Raw genomic sequence first — 17,762 nt, 5'->3', positions numbered from 1 at the left:
TCTTGTTTTCAGAGTAACTTTATTGTATTTCTATGATATCCATGATACACTTCAGTCTCCTTCGTCATTCTGACATAGTCTATACTGTGACTTGGAGTTTTTACACATCTTACACCGTCCGTGTCAGGGGGGAGTCACGACACAATTACTAGATCTGTCGGATTTCCTTCCCAACCATCTCAGGGCGCTCTAGCTCCCATTCATCACGGAGTACTGCGAATGCTAGGTCACTGACAAGTAAGCTTTGCCCAAGACTCCACACGAGAGTGATGGCGTAGAAGAAATTGGCGTTTCCGCTACCAGCGTAAATCCACAGGTAGTAGAATGAGGGTCCCAGAAAGGTGGAGTAAAGCATAGTGGACGTAGATAAAAAGCTGTATCGTAATAACGGGAACACATGTCTAAACAGCGGCACCATGCCGAGAAATAAGCTCGTGTCGGCAATACTTGGGTATGGTTTGAAAATAGCGAAGATGCCGAGTAATATGGTGAGTACGGCGAGCGGTTGTGTGCGAATGCGGAACGAGAGTCCGCCCACGTAGCACGAGAGGTGGAGCCAGAATACGGCAAGGAAGAAAGCCCGGAAACTGTCGAACATCTCGACGAAGAAGTACCACCAAAGCCCGACATTAGGGGTGAGGTCCGTCAACGTCAATTGAATGACGTAGGTCGAGGCAAGGAATTCCCAGGACCCGGTGAGGAGGTAAGAGACCCCAAATAAGACCGAGAGGCAGAGTGAGACTGCTACAACGTTGAGGCCTGCAAATTGTAGCAGAGACGATGTCTTGTTTGAAGCGTGTTGCCGGTCATAGGCAAGTAGTATGAGCGGTGCTAGAAGTAATGCTGGATACATAGAGAGGTAGGTCGCGAACGAAAGAGCGAGCATCGAGTTAAATGGGTTGCCTGATATCGCTTTCGCTATTGCGTGTAGGATGGCGCATGTAGTGAAGACATTGGTTGGTCGGGCCATGCATGTTGCGATTGTGAAAGGGTTAAAGAGAAAGCTGTAGGTGTTCATTAGCAAATTGTTGTGTGGTGTTTAGGAATTAGTATGGGGTCATACATAGCTGCAACAATGTACCCGCTCCACTTCCTATCTTTGCGAGCTGAGGTAAAGAGTCGCGATGCGCTGGCTTCGCCTGATTCCGCAATCTTGTAGAGCGCGTCGGCGCTTAATAGGTCGACTATAATGTACAGAATATACGCGAATATGGGATACGTTGCTGGGTCTGGGAGGAGAGAGAAGAGCGGGAGGAGTAACGGGGCTTGGTGGTAGACGCCGCCATCATAAGGCGAGACATTGTGATTATATAAAAACAGGCCTTCTTGTACTATATGGATTGTTAGTTTCTAGATCCATGAATATCTGGGAGGATTGGCTATTCTTACGTCTCTTGAAGCTCGTCACAGCAGTCGAAATCTCGACTCGGTCAGTCAGCAGATCTGGCAGTGCAGGAAAGAAAGCGTATAGAATTAATCGCAGTAGAGCAGCGGCGGTATATAAACCGGCTGTCTCCTGGAAATGCATTTTACCGCGATTCATAATGCAGTTCCATCGTCGAGGATGTTTGTGGTTTCGTTCGAATTGAGACTTGAAAGTGGTTGGAAGTTGAATGAATTGAGTTTATTGTTGTACCTAAGTATTCGGATTATTATTTGACGTTCGTATTCTCAAAATTCGATAGGAACACCTTAGCTCTTTCCAGCTGGAGGTTTTGCAGGGCTTAATTAGAGCAGGGACGGGTTGTGGGACTGGACATGCGAATGTTAACTGCGTTGCTGGCAGCTAAGCTTATCGATAAAGACACTAGAGCAATAAAGGCTTAGCTCCTTACCCCAGTAAGCGGTCAGTTATGGCAGTTTTGAATTTTGTAGTGGCAGTAAAAAAAGTTCAGTGGGGCTGCAACTTTTTTATTCATCCATTTATTCGTTCGGCTTGTACTCGAACTTCTCACTGGATCAACTGCACGATTTTCGACGATCAAGCACAAAAACGAGCAATTGATCTTATATTGTAAAGATGGGTAGAATAAAGAAGAAGGGCGAGTCTGGAAACGCCAAAAACTATATTACACGAACACAAGCCGTGAAGAAACTTCAGATCAGTCTTCCAGATTTCCGAAAGCTATGTATATGGAAAGGGTAAGTGAATTCCTCCAATTTCTTTGTATTTAGTCGCATGCTTGCTCAGTTACTAACCCATACTCTAGTATCTTCCCGAGAGAACCTCGAAACAGGAAGAAGGCTTCCAAAAGCTCCACAGCCTCAACTACATTCTACTATGCTAAGGATATCCAATACCTTTTGCACGAGCCCTTACTACAGAAGTTTAGAGATCAGAAGGTCCTCGAAAAGAAGATTTCTAGAGCGCTTGGTCGTGGTGATGTTGGCGACGCAAGCCGACTAGAGAAAAATGCTGCTAGACCTGAGAAGACGGGTAAACCGAGATATACCTTGGACAATGTTATCCGAGAACGATACCCGACCTTCGTCGACGCTTTGCGCGATCTCGACGACTGTCTCTCCATGCTCTTCCTCTTCGCGAACCTGCCATCCACATCAACTGTTCCCGCCAAGATGATCGCACGATGCGAACGGTTGTGCTTGGAGTTTCAGCACTACTTAATCGTATCCCAGAGTTTGCGCAAGTCTTTCTTGTCTATCAAGGGTATATACTACCAAGCGAACATTCAGGGCGAGGATATTCTATGGCTTGCTCCATACAAGTTCAACCAGCGGGTCGTAGGAGATGTGGATTTCAGAATTATGGGCACTTTTGTCGAGTTTTACATGACCCTTTTGGGTTTTGTAAACTTTAGACTATATACCTCTGTTGGCTTGAAATACCCGCCTAAATTCGACCAATCGAAAGACGAGAAAGCTGGTGAACTTGGCGCTTTCCAACTGGAAGGCAATGCGGCTGCTATTGCAAACGAAGCCCCTGCGCAAGTGACGAATACCGATGTCGCGGAAGCTGGACCAGATCCAAAAACACAGGCTGAAGTTAATAAACTCATTAAGGAGATGAGAGAAGTTGATGTTGATGGAGACCGAGTGGAGGGTGAAGCGGATAATGACGAAGCTACAACTGATGCGATCGACAAGTTTGAACCGGCCGCACCAGGTGGTGATGTCCTGCCCCAACCTGCCCACTCGGGCACCGAGCCCGAATCGTTGTTCGCGAATTGCACATTCTACTTATCCCGAGAAACTCCAAGGCAGCCGTTAGAATTCATACTCCGTGCGTTCGGTTGCAAACGTATTGGCTGGGATGCCGTATTAGGCGAGGGCGCATACACCACGGACGAGCGCGATCCATCTATCACACATCAAATTGTTGACCGTCCGGTCATACAGGCTACCATGCAAGAAGAGGGGGATGGAGAGGACAATCAGACATCTCAGAAGCTCGAAGCCAACCAAAGAATGCCCGGCCGAACATATGTACAGCCGCAATGGATTTGGGATAGTATAAATGACGGCGAAATGAAGCGACCAGACCTCTACGCCCCCGGAGCTTCGTTGCCGCCTCATTTAAGTCCTTTCGTGCAAAACACCCAAGGAGCGTACGACCCAACGATGCCGCTGGAGGAGCAACAAACCGAGGGCGAAGCACTAGAGGATAGCGACGAGGAGGTCGACGAAGACGAGGATGAGGAAATGGGTGATGACCTTGCTGTAAAGAGTATGGATGTTGTTGAATCTGATGAGGAGGATGAAGATGGAGATAACGGCTCGTTCGGAGGCTTCTCCGAAGACGAGAAAGCAGCTAAGGGAGACGATGCGAACGAGTCGGATGATGAACAAGCTGCCGAGCTACAATACCAGCGAGAACTCGAAGCCGAATTGACTGGCAAGCCGATTAAACAAACCCCGTCAAATCCTCAAGCCAAAGCCAAGGTGGAGGCAAGGAAGCGACTCGCGAAGCAAGCCAAAGAGGAGGCGGAAGACCTTGAGAGAGCAAAGGGAATGCTTAGCAAAAAGAAGAGAAAGCTGTTCGAACAGATGCAATACACCAACAACAAGAAGAGTGCGGAGGACCAGAAGCTCAGAGAAAAGAGGAGAAAACTGGAGAAACAGAAGAACAAGGCAAAGGCGTAATGGGCTAGATAGAGGTACTTCGGGTAGTTATTTTGACAATACCATTGCAAGTGTTTTCGCACAACTCAAACGATTGTATTAAATGTACGTGGTAAACCCCATGTTGTGAATAGTGTCGTGTTCTGCCGTTTTTACCATTTAAGTTTTGCGACTCTACCTAGTTTGGACCTGAAAATTTTTCATATCTTAATTGAAATCTGTGAAACTCCAATTATCTATTTTCAACTTCAAACGGAATTTAAGGTTGTCCTTCTCACCATTTTTCCCTGACCATTTAGGACTTAATAAAACTGCATACTATGGCATCGGCAGCAAACGAGTCAGATAGTTACGTACCCGACGACGATTCTAACATTTTGTCTGACTCCGAAGAAGACGAGCGGCCTAACCGGTGGCACGGCCCCAGGACTACGTGGCGAGGCTTCAATAGCGAGGAAATCGCTACAGCGACCGCGCTCAAGGAGATTCAGGACAGGGATCTATCAGTGCATTTATACAATGCATTTGCGCTGAAGCAGAGGTATAGGGGAGCGAAGGAGGGGGTGGCGTTGGATGGGCCGGTGGCTGGGAAGGTAAGTGCATCGATTTAACGAATTAAGTTAATGAGTTGTTCTTTACTACAGTAGTTAATCTTTAAATCGATGAACTTGTCAACTTAGATGCTAACGTAAAAATAAGGACATCAACGCCGCGACGGGCGAGCTCGTCCAGCCGGATGACTGGCTACCCCAGCGGTTATGGACCGCTTGGCCGATGCGCGCGGATAAGGTCCCGTCGCTACAGGATAGTCGGATGAATGATCCAGATGAGCGGTTTACTCTTAGAAAGCGGGTTCGCGAGATGCCTAGCACGGCACTGGAGGAAATCATTAGCGGCGAGATTTTGAAGACGGCGAGGCAGAAATTTAATGCTAGGCCTTGGACTAAGGCGAGTGCGCCCGGTGAAGAAGCAGACGGGGAGTCGGAAGAGGGCGACGAAGATGAAGATGATGGGTCGGATGTAGAGACGATGGCGTCAACGTCTGCAAGTGGTCTGTCGAAAAGTAGATCGAGGTCAAGGTCAAGATCGAGAACCGTCAAATCTGAAGCCACTATTGGCGATGGGAAAATGGGGGTCGATGAACACCTCCCCTCATCAAAACCACAAGAGGACGACGACGAAAAGCCTCGTTTAAAACCAGCGGTATCTACGGATGACGATCTATCATACAACCTCTTGCGTCCGTCTGTCCGACACATACTCACTCAGTTAGACGCAACCCTAATGGTCTTACACAACGTGCAGGAATCCACGCTCAACTACCAATCTGACTCTAGTAACTCAGAAGCGTCCGATTCCTCACGACGCAGCAGCCGCAGCAGAGGACGAACATCCCGACCACGCTCACGAACCCCAACAGCCGATGGAGTAAAAAGAGGAAGAGGCAGACCCCCCGGGTCCCGCAACCAATCCCGCGCGCGATCAAAATCGCGGGGCCCAACACCACTCGTAACCGAAGACGAAGGCGAGCAGCCTAAAAAGCGCCCCGGAAGACCGAAAAAGTCGTACCCCCGCCTCGACGGCGAAACCGACAAGGAATACACCATCCGCATCGCCCGGATCCGGAAACAAGCCCTCCCCATATTCTCCGACTCCGAAGTCGATCCAAACCCCACCTCGGAAACAGACAACCCAGAAAAGCGAAGAAGAGCCAACTCAATCGACAGCGGCAACTCAGGCGACGGCGAACAAACCGCCGGTCCCAGCACCCGTCGCCGAAAACGCAAACCCCCTCTCTCACATCCACACTCAACATCAACATCAAACCAAGGAAAAGCCCCGCGCCGCGCGTCATCCGCGTCCACAACAACCAGCCGAAACAGCCGAACCAGCAAAAGCGGTAGAGCCACAGAAAAACGCACCCGCATCGGCCTCCGGGACTGGCGCGACGTCCTCGGCGCCGCGGCGCTAGCGGGGTTTCCGCCCGCGACCCTGGACCGCGCCGCGAGGCGGTGTGCGGATTTGTTTGTGGGGAGGGTTGGGCTGGTTACTTTGTCTGAGGGACCTGCTGCTACTCACGCGAGGAAGGGGGTGTTGGGGAGGGAGGTTGTTTATGTGCCTGGGATGGGGTATCCGGCTTTGGTGGATTTGGGGGAGGGTGGGGTTGGGGGTGAGGGTGATAGGGGTGAAGGAGGAGGGGAAGGGGGAGGAGGAGGACAGATGAGTATCCCGATGCGTTCGCGAGCCGGAAGCGCGGCGCCGAGCGCCATCGCCATCTCTGAAGACGAGGCTGGGCCCTCGGAAACACGGGTGCGGAGTCACAGCGTCTCAAGGCCCCGCGCGCGCAGCCGGTCGCGGTCGGTGTCTGCAGTGTCTGGGCCGTACGTGTGTTCTATTAAAGATTGTCCGCGGGCCGCGGACGGGGAGGGGTTTGCGCGGAAGCAGAATTTGCTTAGGCATTTGAAGCTTGTGCATGGGTTGACTGGCACTTCGACCTCGGCGCCGGGGTCGGGGTCGGAGGGGTTGGGAGAGGAGATGGCGGAGGAAGAGGTGGATAGTGAGGATGAGATGTATGGTGCGGTGCATGTTGATGGGTTTCTGAAGCCGATTCGGATGAGGTCCGGCTGGAGGGCGGCTGATTCGGGGGCGAGGACTAGGAGGTCTGGGTATGGGAGTGGGAGTGCGAAGGGGAGGGGGAGGAATAGAGGGAGGGGGAAGGGGAAGGGAAGGGATGGGAGTGAGGCGGATGATGATGGGGAGGATGATGGTGATGGTGATGTGAGGATGGGTGGGAGTGGGCTTGATGAGTAGGTAGATTTGGATGGTGATACGATTCGTATTGAGTATAGAACTACACGATATGTCCCTACTTTCTGATCATAATTCATCATATTCAGTTTTACGACTACCATACCCCTCACCAAACCCCCATCTCACACCTTCTCCTTAGCAGAAAACTGCCTCTCAACCTCATCCGCAAAATCCCCGATCGTATCAAACCGCCACCCAAACGCAACCTTCCCCTTCAAAGCCTCATAATCGCCCCCAACCCCCCTCCCCGCCTCCTTCTCCCCACCCCGCGAAATCCACACACTCTGCAACCCCAACTCCTTCGCCGGCACATGATCCGCCGTCAAACTGCGCGCCACATGCAACAACTCGCCCTTCTCTCTATCAATCCCCAAATCCTCCTTCAGATGCGCAAACAGGTACGCGAAATTCTTGTGATCGGGTTTATACGCCCCGATGTCCTGCGCCGTGTACACGGCGTCGAACTTCGCGGGCGCAAGCTGCTTGCCCACGGTTGCGGCGATGTTCTGGTTATCCACATTCGAGAGAATCGCGAGCTTATACCGCTTTCCCAGCTTCTGCAACCCCGCAATCGTGTCCGGGAACGCGGTCCACGTCCCGGGCGAATTGCCGAACGGCTCGGCGATGCTGTCGGAGAGACCTGGCAGCGAGAGGTCGGTTGTTGCGAATGCGGTTATGGCTTCGGCTAGGAGCTCGTTGTAGGGGAGGGTGGGCTGGGCGACTTCGTATGCGTTGGCTTTGGCGTTGAGGAGACGCAGGGCTTCGAGGGGTGGGTCGGTGTTTAGGGGGTGTGTTGGTGGCAGTTGCGAGGTTAGGAGGCGGACGGTGCTGAGGAAGCCGGTTTCCCAGTCGATGAGGGTGCCATAGCAGTCGAAGCTGGGGGTTGGGTTAGTATGTTGTGTTTACTATGGTGATATAAGTGAATGGCGGTTTTATGATAGGGGCATCTTCACCTTAGAGCTTTGAAGCTTGTGAGGTCGGGATATTTGTTCTCGGATGCCATTGTTCCTCTGATTTAGGTGGCGACTACAATCGTGAAGCTATTCGGAGTTCTTGAAGAGAGTGGGCTCGGATAAATTATCATTAATTGAGGTTATTCCTTACTTAAACCTCCCTTCCTCTGGAATGGGGATATGCTTGCGTCACTGGTGCTCTTATGTAGAACCCGACATTACATCACCCTTTGCGAATAAGGGGTACAAAAAGGTCGAACCCCTCACAACCATCTCCAATATTTCGTAACTTTACCCCAGACGACGTCTACAGAAATAAGGAGCAGCGAATCGGAAATCTACATGCTCTTGATTGCGATACCTCGAATTGCCGTTTTAGGCAAGTGTTAGGTGGATACCCCGAGTCTTTCGGAGGGAGTGCATGATGACAAGGGCGTAGATGACTGCCGGAAAGCGGAGTCCGGCATGGGGTTTGAACTTCGGCACTCTGAATGAATCATTCGGCGAGCAATAAAGGAAACTTCTCCGTAAATGCCATGATATTACGAAAATGAATCAGAATGATCTGAAATATTATCATTTGTGTAAAATAGTGGTTCGCCAATTGAATTTTAGGATATCTGTAGCATGCAATCTCTAGTAGAGTTGACATAGATGTGCCAAGAATCTAGAATCACTGCTTCTGCTCAAGTAACCACTTCACGCCCTTAACGGTATCTTCCACAAACTCGCGACTCCTGTCAAGTTGCGGCCAGTTAGTCCAGAAATAATGACCGAACCCCTTATACATGTCCAACCGCGTTTTGACACCTGCCTCCTCTCTCAATACTCTCTCGTAGATGAGACCCTCGTCCCTCAGAGGATCCAAGCCACATATCTGTAAATATGCAGGCGGAAGATTGCGATGTCCGTTCTCCATCCCGCCGTACAAGAAAGGCGTGACGCGTGGATCGGCCCATGGCGCTTTCAGAATCCCATGAAGTACCTCAGCCCACTCCGCACCGGACCTGGTTTTAAGAACCGGGTCGATATTGGTCGTGACGTCTGGATGCGAAAGGTACTCCTTGCGGTATAGTGGCGAGATGAGTGTAGGTGGTGTGAAACCCATTATCGCTGGTACGCAGAGGTATTGGCCTGTCAACGGCGGATCAAGCTTCTCGTCTCGTGCGATGTGCGCGAGGACAGCACTGATGTTGCCTCCTGCTGAACCGCCGCCGATGATAAAACCGAGGGATGGATCTGCGCCGAGAGATGCTGCGTTTTTGGCTGCCTGTATAAAGGGGTGGGGTTATAAGCCAATGAAGAAGACTACGATAGGAACTTGATGACCTACCCATTGCAATGCGTCCCAGCAGTCGTAGACCCAAGTTGGGAATGGGTGCTCGGGCGCAAGTCTATCGTCAAGTACGTTCGTTTAGTTTTCTCTACATACCTGGGTAACTAAATGTTACGAGATGGAACAATATCACCCATCGCAGAAACACCCCACTCTTGCTAGGTACTTACCGATAATCGACATTGACGCAGATAGCACCCAGATCCCGACTAAAGAGTCGACAGTTAGTCTCCTCGTCGCTTATATCGCCCATGCTAAACCCGCCCTCATGATACATGACAATCAAGGGGCTTCCCCGCGCCGGCTTCTCGACCGGGCGATAAATCCGCACCGTGATCTCCGCACCATCGCGAACAGTAATCTTGCGATCTTCCTCGCTAACCTGGTCCGGGATCGGATCGGGGATGCAGCGCAGGTGATGCTTCTCGCGAAGAGTAGCAGCCCGGTGCGCCCGATATGCCGAGTGAGAGTCATCACCGTAGTACGGGTCCGAGGGCTGCGGGTCCCGGACCGGAAATCGGACTAGTGCCTATTCCCACCTCGGCGTCGTAAGTCAGGGACGGGACATGTTACTAGATATGAGACATTCCTAAATGAGATAAGTATAAGACTCACGTCTGTCATGGTTGGGTCCATGACGCCGTATGATAGGAGCTCTTCCTCGGTGCGGGGCGCCATCGTAGATGCTTGATGCAAAGATGAAATGGTAATAGGATTTCAAGATTACAGTGCAAATGCGGGACAAATGGGGTTACACAATAAATAGGGCGCGGCGATGCACAATGTCGTCATTCTTATCGATTCTATCGGTTCACCTCACTATCCGTCTCCCATCCCGTCCCTTTCACTCTAAAACTTTTTTGATCCTAAAATCACTCACAACCATTCACCATCCAGGCCACAATATGTAAGTTAAATTTCCTTGATGGGTCCCCTGAAATGATGTCGAGCTCGTATCATATACCACACAATACTAAACAGAACTACGGCGCCAAATATGAGGATACTCCAGTTGAATGTTTCCGGGGTTGGTGCGGTGGTCTGGGGCCAGAACGACCAAAAGAGCACCACTGCACTATAGAGACAGGCAAAGACGTTGTTCAAGATACCGAGTGGCTCGGGAAGCTTCCAAGGACCCCATACAAGGCCCTCTGCTGGGTCACATGCGTCCTCAGCTTTTCGGAAGCTCCCGGTACACCGTCTCCATAAGAATAATCCACACACTATCATGTAAGAGGAGTAGAGAGCCGCCACAACGAGAGACAAAAGGGCGGAGAGCGCTACGGCGGGTCCAAGAACAATTAACGATATGAGACTTGAGATGCCCATCGTAGAAAATATTGCGTAAATTGGTAAAGACGACCTCTTGGTAAGCTGTTAAGTACCTAGTTAGCATCGAGCACAGAAAAGTCGGTCGGGAGTTAATAACCTTAGCAAGATGGCGGGAAAATGGCAGTCCGTTGTCTCTCGAAAACGACCATATCATCCTTGAAGCTGAGGCGTATACCCCCACGGTACTTGCAGCTGCTAATATGAGAACGACAGAAGACATTATAACTGCTCCCGTGGTTGAGTTAACCCCGGACTGAAACACTTCCAAAAATGGATAGAACATCGTCTCCGCTGCCGCCATTGCAGCGTCGATATCGGTGATACAAAACATAAGAGCAATGGTCATGGCAAATGCGAGAGAGCCATTGATGAAAATGGTATAAACCAAGGCCTGGGGAACGACTGTAGCGGCCGACTGGATTTCTTCGGACATGTGTACAGCACAATCGGCACCTAGATATGATATATTAGACTAAGTCTATTCGTCGTGGGTTAGAAGTACGTTTACCTATCAATGTGCTGGCGATGGACGGAAGTCCTACAAAGAAGGTCAACCCCTGAGACCCCCAACCACCATTATCGAAAAAATCGGTGAACACGACAGACGCATCATTGTGCGGTGAAAAGTAAACTAAGGGCACCAGTATCCCAAAAAATCCTACTAAATGTAGGATAAGGATAACACCTTCAAGTCTTGCTAGGAAACGACCGGTTGTTGAGTTTATTAGCACCGCGAATAATATACTAGCCCACATAATGAGTAGTGTGTGCCATGGCAATGGAATATAACTTGGCCGTGCTAGAACGACGACGCCCTGGAGAGTTGTCGTAATGAGGTAACTAGTCGTTATAGCGATGGCCTGCCAAGCCAAGGTAGTCAGCCACGCAGTTAAGTAAGTGAGGAAGTTCGAGCAGGACTCTGGCGCCATCATGGCTACCCAGTGATCTATAAAAATTCGTTTTAGCAATAATTTGGGGTGACCTAAAATGGGATTTTGCCATACATTGTCCGCCTGCCGTCGGCGCAATCGAGGACAGTTCGGCCATCACAGTGTATACAGAGGTGATTCCTATCCAGCCGACCACAAACGTCCATATCACCACGGCTGGCCCTCCAGTCGTAAAACTTGGGACCGATGTCACCAATATCCCTTCCCAAGAACACAGCGCTGAACAGGACAGCCCGAGGATTGACATAAAACCAAAACTGCGATTGAGTAGTGGACGTCTACCTAGTCGAATCAGGACCTCGTCGTCGCTGTAAGTGGAAGCCCCCGGCTTTCGAGTTAAGCCGGATGTCGGCATACTATGAGAGGGCCTGGTTTGAAGCTCGATATCGTTCTTGGAGGCCATGGTCTATGTGCCTACTCTGTTTTTCAGAAAGGTAATCTTAATATTCAGGGGGGAAGGGACAAGTGGAATAAAATCGAGCAATTCATTTCGGGTTATAGCAGGTGGTTAACGTTCGGGTGAGTATGGGATAAAGAGAGACTCAGAGGGTCGTATTTCGGAGTTGGAGCGAAGCAAACAGGGGCGACCAATATCAGCTGAATGAAAGATACGAAAGTTTCACCGAGGACTAGACAGGCTTTGGGGATGTTTGTGTGACCTTATTGCATCTGGGTGGTGGCAGGTGAGCTATTGTACCAACCAACTTTGATCGATGCAGCAACCCTTTACCTAAGCCAAGATGGGTAGGTAACATGAGATATTAGGTAACCTAGGCTATCACTACGACATATATCCCTTACTTCAGAGGGTCAAAATATGGTAATATACGGGTAGTCTTCCTATATAGAATTCGCCATACGCTCAGTACGATCATACGTCTTGTTCGAGACAGCAATTCAGAGGGGGCAAGAATTATGGCGTCGGAGTCAAATCTGGATTCAATACTCCAGATGGCCACTTGGCTACTTCTGGCCATCATGTCTCTCATGCTATGCTTTCGGCAACTAACTCGATGCTTCATCAAAGCAAGCATACCTTTTTCTTGGGAAGATCTACTTGTTCTAGTATCATTCGTATGTCCGCCTTGTGGATATTGAAGAAAAAACACCCCATTAACTTTCAACTAAGGCTTTCGCATCGGGAGAGTCGGTCATCACGGTCATTCCGGGGAGCGAAATCTACGGCAAAGAAATTTCCATGATAACTACTCAAGAATTGAGACAAGGAAACAAGGTATGGTGCTTTCGGATTCTTGAAAGTACCCAATCGTACTTGCTAAGATTCATACACAGCTTGGACTTGCGCGAGATCTACTCTTTATCCTCAGTATTGGATTCTCAAAGCTGTCCGTCTACTTGAATTTAATTGCTTTATCCCCGAGTGCAACTCATCGACGAATGACACATAGTCTTGGTGGTTTGGTTGTAATATGGATGGCCACCTCATTAATTGGCACGGGATTTAAACACCCAGATATCATGTCATGCAATTCCAATATCGGCGGCGGTCATCTTGGTCAGGTAAGAGTTTATACATATTCGATTCCTGCATTGAAAAGTTGCCTAGGTAGTCGAGCTTACACAACAAAGCAAGAATTTCTCACGTATGTCGCTGTCATGAACATAATAACCGACTTCATCCTCATCGCTATTCCGATATGGATCATCTCCCCGCTGCATATGGCTTTGAATTTTCGAGTGGTCCTTGTTTCGTTTTATATAATAAGAGTCTTGTTCGTTTCCCACCCCTTCACCGAGATAAAACCACGCCCTGACCTAAGAAAGCGTCATAGTAGCTACGATCTGCCAGCTGGTTTACCTCCCTCGCCTATTCGAAGACGATCGCACATTGCTGTCCTTCCCTTACTACTTATGCGCTCAGATAGTACAATTCAATAGCTTCTCAGCGACCTGTGTTGTCTATTTTTGGCCTCTCCTCCGATCGGTTCAAAGTGGTCTGATGGTGGCCAATACTAATACAACGTTCACAGCCCAGTTTCCGCTCACGAAACTTTCTCATCAAACCTTCGAGAAGAGCGAATCAACAAAACGAACGACTGGTTCCCAAATCCAAGACAGAAGTAATTATGTCGAAATCACTACGGATATTGCTGTGTCTCGAGGTGGGCATGGAGAACAACCCCTCTCTACCGCCGACATATACAATTCTAGTTGGGAAAGATGAAATGCCATCGGGATCAAAACTTGAGGACACATATATGAAATTTCTATTTGTGTTTCATATAATAATATATCTACTCACCTAGGTACCTAGGTACACAACAGCCTGAATAATCAAAGTAGAATCATATTATACTATATATCTACTACAAATGTACCTCAGGTCCAAGCTATCCCTCAATTTTCATGAACTAGATCATCCCAACCATATTATTCGTCGGACTCGTCCACGATAGGAGCGTCTTTGATGAAAACAGCATCCACATCCCTGGCAATTCGGTTATCACGGTCAGATAGCCGATGAACAGTATTTGAGATTCCTAGGGATCGTTAGACATCTTCGGGGAGATAATATAGAACATTAGTGCGACATACCTAGAGCTAGCGTGGTGGCTAGCATACTGATGAACAGCCAGATGGCGAGTTTGGAAGTGCGAAGCATTTGTACTGTTTGGCAAGGTTTTTCTGAGAAGTGGCTAAGTGCGATTGATGATAGATATCGGCCGGTCTTTGCCAGTTCAAGGAGGCAGATGGATGTTTTTGTGTCTCAATACCTCGGTATCTTTTCTAATAACCAGGCTGCCGGGTTGAATCCCATGATAACCACCCCCCTATCTATAAAAGTGCATGCAGAATCCCAAAATACCTACCTAGGTAGGTAGGTAATTAGTTCATCCAATGTCAGCTGGCTTAAATGAAATCTGTGAAGTTATGTCTCCAACATCACCCTTGGGTGTTTGATTAACAGGAATTGAGACGCCTCCCCTTTTATTCTTACTCTCCCCAAGAGGCTTCTCTAGAGCTGTCAATAACATAGAGACGCTGGGGAAAATGGACCATTCACTTTCTTAAGGTACTATTTATCTGACTATTTCCTATGATCTTTTTATTTTAGACTTTATAAAGCCCTTATTGAATCACATCCGTTAACACGAACATGGACAAAGTTTTTGAGGACTCCTTTAACCCTCTCCTGACTGAAAAACATAACCACGAGGAAGCAAGGAAACCCAAAAACACAGGAATTTCATTAAAAGCAATAAATAATTGGTTCGATAGGAATATACTCCTTATCGGAATTTTATTGTCTCTGCTGTACATTGTCACAGGGTTGACGTACGTCATCCTCAATTCGACCCAATGTGAAAACAGCCAACAAGGAGCCGGTCACTTCAGTACGAATACCTCATAATTCAACCCAGATAAATCCCATTCTAATGTGACGTGATCCAGCCCTTCTCAGAGATTCATTGAAATTCGAACATCGAAAAGAATGGTATCCGTTACAATATCCATGGAACCAGCCACCTTCCCCTGAGCTGGATTCAACCTGGAACGACTTGCTATACGGTCAGTCTTGTCATCAAAACATGCTAGAGTATATCTAATCCATTTTCAAGCTTTGAATATACGGGTCTCTGGAGACGAGATGAGCAAGCTTGGGCTCAATACCACCAACAGAGTCCAAGTCAACCGTGGTGATTATTTCGGCGCTTTGGGCGTCTTCCACTATATCCATTGCCTCAACAACCTGCGCAAGGTCGTTCATTGGGATTACTACGGGCCGGAGATTGCGAGTTCTAGAAACGAAGAGGCATTTGGAAAAGAGCATTCTGGTCAGTACTGCCAGATTTCCAGCGTCTAATGTGGACCAGGTGCACATGAAGATACTGACGGAAACGGGGATAGACCACTGCATCGACGTACTTCGGCAAGTGGTAATGTGTCATGCGAATACACAGGTAAATACCGCAGAGTGGGTAGACGAGGACAACTCGCTAGGAGGCAAAGAACTGAGATCGGATTCTACGACAACTTGTGTGAAATGGGAAAGCGTGGATAGGTGGGCGCGCGCAAGAGCGCTAAGATCTGGGGAGTTCAGTTTCAGGCCCGGACCGTTCTACTTGGCCGAGGCTGGGGGAAAGTGATGTTGGGAGGTGTAGATGTAGCGTAAGGGGTGAAGAAACATGTGAAGTTCGGAGAAATGCATTGCTCTAATGCTGTGACACACTAAACGGTGCGGTAACAAGGAACAATAGGGGTGGTATCTATCCAATGGATTTAGTTAATTAATTTAAAATACGGAAGTTGTTACCTTCCAAGATGACAATAGCCCTTGCATCACAAGCCTTGCCGTCAGCTACTTGAACCACTTATCCCTGTCATTTCACTAGGGCAAAAATTCTTCGAGTTAAAAGATGGAAGAGTAAATACCCAAGTACTAGGTACCTAATCATAAGTAGAAGGTAGCAGTATTTCTATATGTAACTTAAAAAGTTTGGAAATATCGTGTTGGCTAGGTTAAGGGGTTCTGGTAGATCGAGATCCCGAAAGAATCACTAAAAAGATCATCATTGGATACGCTGGGACAGAATTGCAGCTAGCTCTAGGGCTGCTGGATTCCAATAAAACAACCCCGCAGCCAGGCTGCATATCACTGTAGGACAGGCGGCAACGGTAAACTGTAGTGATTTTTACAGCTACGTTACCAGTAATCTAATAGGGGTTGCCACAGCCCCGCGAACCTTTTACCGCTGGTATTCTCCGCGCTGCTTCGTCTTTTTCCAATGACAAACTTTTCTATAAACTACGTTACCTTGTATTTCATTTCCTACTCAATCACTATTAGAACAAATTCTTCCATTCTTATCACATCTATATCACTATTAAAAATTACAACATGGACAGCCCTCCGGGACGCGAAGGTGAAGTGGATTTCCCGGCACCCGGGGCGTCGAAGCCCTGTAAGACATGGTACAAGGTCTTCGGCGAGCTGGACTCGCCACCTCTCATTGTTCTACACGGCGGTCCAGGTGCCGGCCACGAGTACATGATCACACTGGTTGACCTTTATGAGAAGCACAAGATCCCGATCGTCTTATATGATCAAGTCGGTTGTGGCCGCTCCACGCACTTTCGGGAGAAAGCTGGCGACGAGTCGTTCTGGACAATGGACCTCTTTATCGCCGAACTTGATAACCTGGTCGACCATCTGCAGTTGCGAGAGGTCGGGTTCTCTGTTCTTGGCCAGAGCTGGGGTGGAATCGTTGTCGGCGCCTATGCGTCGCGCAGGCCGAAAGGTTTAAGGAAGCTTATCATTGCCGGTGGGCCTGCAAGCTTGCCCTTATACTCGGAGGGATGTAAGTATCTTCTTTCTCAGCTGCCACCAGACGTGCGGCGCACCATCGAGGAATGCGAGAGCAAGGGCGACTACGAAAGCGAAGAGTTCCAGAAAGCTAGCGCCGTATTTTACGCACGCCACTTCTGCAAACTAGACCCGTTTCCTGAGCCTGTCCAAGTCGGATTTAGACACTTAAAGGAGGACCCGACGGCGTATCTCACTATGTAAGTACCTAACCCACGTGTAGTTACCCAACCCCATGTGAAGTTAGACATTGGCTTACTAGACTCCTTAGGCAGGGACCTTCGGAATTCACCATCGTGGGTAGTTTCAAAGACTGGGAGCCGTGGAAGGAGGCACACAAGATCGAGGTCGAAGCACTGCTTATCAACGGTGATCAAGACGAGGCGATGGATCTTTGCATCGAACCCTGGTTTAGGAGTATTGCCAAAGTCAAATGGATCACGCTGAGCAATTCCAGCCATATGACTCATTGGGAGCATCGCGATAGATTTAATGACCTCTGCGGAACGTTCCTCTTGAGTAAATGAGAGCCAAAAGTTTCGATGTTATATGAGGATATTTCCGAGGTAGGTACCTTACATACAACTTCGGCCAACTAGACATAACTTCTGATATCTCGGTCAGGATCTAGATATGCGTATATCGGCCTTCTCGGCCGAAATCTTTTGGAATGCACCCATAGTTGTACCGATTAAAGCCTGTGAGGGGCGGTGTAATGGATGTAGCTAATTTCTGACGCGTGCCCAAATATCAACCCTCCCTCAACTTTGAAATTTATGACGAATCATACATCTAAATCGATTTTATACCCTCCTTTGTTGGCGTATATTTCCTACGAGTACCTAGACCTAGTCTTCTTAAGCCGCCTGATATCGTAATGTAGCCCAACCAAGTGGATTCAACGCCGCATAAGCACAGACGGCCGATTCGACCTGTCCATTCACGGAGACTCAAGTATTGTTGCAAAGGGAAAT

At 48.7% G+C, this 17,762-nt stretch overlaps 10 protein-coding genes across 10 annotated transcripts; 5 read left to right on the top strand and 5 right to left on the bottom strand.

The window, feature by feature from the left end:
* Positions 1–6: 6 nt before the first annotated feature.
* Positions 7–1,747, bottom strand: GGS22DRAFT_172784 (PIG-U-domain-containing protein). Its single transcript, XM_047962822.1, has 3 exons — positions 1,390–1,747; positions 1,064–1,331; positions 7–1,004 (listed from the first exon to the last, which is right to left on the bottom strand). The coding sequence occupies exons 1-3, from the start codon at positions 1,541–1,543 to the stop codon at positions 149–151; spliced, it is 1,278 nt and encodes a 425-aa protein (XP_047815099.1). The 5' UTR covers positions 1,544–1,747; the 3' UTR covers positions 7–148.
* A 221-nt stretch (positions 1,748–1,968) lies between these two features.
* GGS22DRAFT_197030 (Pescadillo N-terminus-domain-containing protein) lies at positions 1,969–4,101 on the top strand (the record flags this gene model as incomplete). The annotated part of the gene is made up of 2 exons (XM_047965924.1): positions 1,969–2,142; positions 2,211–4,101. Exons 1-2 carry the CDS (start codon positions 2,021–2,023, stop codon positions 4,099–4,101), a joined length of 2,013 nt encoding a protein of 670 aa, XP_047815098.1. The 5' UTR covers positions 1,969–2,020.
* A 299-nt stretch (positions 4,102–4,400) lies between these two features.
* GGS22DRAFT_192350 (uncharacterized protein) lies at positions 4,401–6,891 on the top strand (the record flags this gene model as incomplete). The annotated part of the gene is made up of 2 exons (XM_047965248.1): positions 4,401–4,673; positions 4,780–6,891. 2 exons carry the CDS (start codon positions 4,401–4,403, stop codon positions 6,889–6,891), a joined length of 2,385 nt encoding a protein of 794 aa, XP_047815097.1.
* A 122-nt stretch (positions 6,892–7,013) lies between these two features.
* Positions 7,014–8,089, bottom strand: GGS22DRAFT_197026 (haloacid dehalogenase; the record flags this gene model as incomplete). The annotated part of the gene is made up of 2 exons (XM_047965923.1): positions 7,845–8,089; positions 7,014–7,767 (listed from the first exon to the last, which is right to left on the bottom strand). The coding sequence occupies exons 1-2, from the start codon at positions 7,892–7,894 to the stop codon at positions 7,014–7,016; spliced, it is 804 nt and encodes a 267-aa protein (XP_047815096.1). The 5' UTR covers positions 7,895–8,089.
* Positions 8,090–8,410: 321 nt separating this feature from the next.
* GGS22DRAFT_172776 (putative lipase/esterase) lies at positions 8,411–9,878 on the bottom strand. Its single transcript, XM_047962821.1, has 4 exons — positions 9,796–9,878; positions 9,351–9,709; positions 9,178–9,238; positions 8,411–9,114 (listed from the first exon to the last, which is right to left on the bottom strand). The coding sequence occupies exons 1-4, from the start codon at positions 9,856–9,858 to the stop codon at positions 8,518–8,520; spliced, it is 1,080 nt and encodes a 359-aa protein (XP_047815095.1). The 5' UTR covers positions 9,859–9,878; the 3' UTR covers positions 8,411–8,517.
* An 89-nt stretch (positions 9,879–9,967) lies between these two features.
* GGS22DRAFT_197019 (putative GABA transporter) lies at positions 9,968–12,439 on the bottom strand (the record flags this gene model as incomplete). The annotated part of the gene is made up of 5 exons (XM_047965922.1): positions 9,968–10,545; positions 10,610–10,965; positions 11,021–11,458; positions 11,517–11,770; positions 12,264–12,439. 5 exons carry the CDS (start codon positions 12,437–12,439, stop codon positions 10,093–10,095), a joined length of 1,677 nt encoding a protein of 558 aa, XP_047815094.1. The 3' UTR covers positions 9,968–10,092.
* A 1-nt stretch (position 12,440) lies between these two features.
* Positions 12,441–13,647, top strand: GGS22DRAFT_192346 (uncharacterized protein; the record flags this gene model as incomplete). Its single annotated transcript, XM_047965247.1, has 5 exons — positions 12,441–12,536; positions 12,592–12,696; positions 12,756–12,983; positions 13,053–13,347; positions 13,454–13,647. The coding sequence occupies 5 exons, from the start codon at positions 12,441–12,443 to the stop codon at positions 13,645–13,647; spliced, it is 918 nt and encodes a 305-aa protein (XP_047815093.1).
* Positions 13,648–13,853: 206 nt separating this feature from the next.
* On the bottom strand, positions 13,854–14,085 carry GGS22DRAFT_192345 (uncharacterized protein; the record flags this gene model as incomplete). The annotated part of the gene is made up of 2 exons (XM_047965246.1): positions 13,854–13,963; positions 14,019–14,085. 2 exons carry the CDS (start codon positions 14,083–14,085, stop codon positions 13,854–13,856), a joined length of 177 nt encoding a protein of 58 aa, XP_047815092.1.
* Positions 14,086–14,580: 495 nt separating this feature from the next.
* On the top strand, positions 14,581–15,571 carry GGS22DRAFT_192344 (uncharacterized protein; the record flags this gene model as incomplete). The annotated part of the gene is made up of 4 exons (XM_047965245.1): positions 14,581–14,818; positions 14,877–14,993; positions 15,044–15,259; positions 15,333–15,571. The coding sequence occupies 4 exons, from the start codon at positions 14,581–14,583 to the stop codon at positions 15,569–15,571; spliced, it is 810 nt and encodes a 269-aa protein (XP_047815091.1).
* Positions 15,572–16,210: 639 nt separating this feature from the next.
* Positions 16,211–17,585, top strand: GGS22DRAFT_73019 (proline iminopeptidase). The gene is made up of 3 exons (XM_047967930.1): positions 16,211–16,988; positions 17,060–17,354; positions 17,413–17,585. Exons 1-2 carry the CDS (start codon positions 16,324–16,326, stop codon positions 17,313–17,315), a joined length of 921 nt encoding a protein of 306 aa, XP_047815090.1. The 5' UTR covers positions 16,211–16,323; the 3' UTR covers positions 17,316–17,354; positions 17,413–17,585.
* Positions 17,586–17,762: the final 177 nt, after the last annotated feature.

The sequence above is a fragment of the Annulohypoxylon maeteangense genome, assembly GCF_022496945.1.
Source record: "Annulohypoxylon maeteangense strain CBS 123835 unplaced genomic scaffold GGS22scaffold_20, whole genome shotgun sequence".
Classification (NCBI taxonomy): Eukaryota; Fungi; Ascomycota; class Sordariomycetes; order Xylariales; family Hypoxylaceae; genus Annulohypoxylon; species Annulohypoxylon maeteangense.
Note: the sequence above shows the minus strand (reverse complement) of the source record. Positions and strands in the feature narration are given on the sequence as shown.

Bases quoted from the DNA above. Each gene is read 5' to 3' on its own strand.
- GGS22DRAFT_172784 (XM_047962822.1), bottom strand. From the start codon at position 1,543: ATGAATCGCGGTAAAATGCATTTCCAGGAGACAGCCGGTTTATATACC. The intron at 1,332-1,389 runs GTAAGAATAGCC...CAATCCATATAG, and splicing joins TGTGACGAGCTTCAAGAGAC to TACAAGAAGGCCTGTTTTTA. The intron at 1,005-1,063 runs GTATGACCCCAT...GAACACCTACAG, and splicing joins GGGTACATTGTTGCAGCTAT to CTTTCTCTTTAACCCTTTCA.
- GGS22DRAFT_172776 (XM_047962821.1), bottom strand. From the start codon at position 9,858: ATGGCGCCCCGCACCGAGGAAGAGCTCCTATCATACGGCGTCATGGAC. The intron at 9,710-9,795 runs GTGAGTCTTATA...AGGTGGGAATAG, and splicing joins TGGACCCAACCATGACAGAC to GCACTAGTCCGATTTCCGGT. The intron at 9,239-9,350 runs GTAAGTACCTAG...ACTTGACGATAG, and splicing joins TGCGTCAATGTCGATTATCG to ACTTGCGCCCGAGCACCCAT.
- GGS22DRAFT_73019 (XM_047967930.1), top strand. From the start codon at position 16,324: ATGGACAGCCCTCCGGGACGCGAAGGTGAAGTGGATTTCCCGGCACCC. The intron at 16,989-17,059 runs GTAAGTACCTAA...TAGACTCCTTAG, and splicing joins CCGACGGCGTATCTCACTAT to GCAGGGACCTTCGGAATTCA.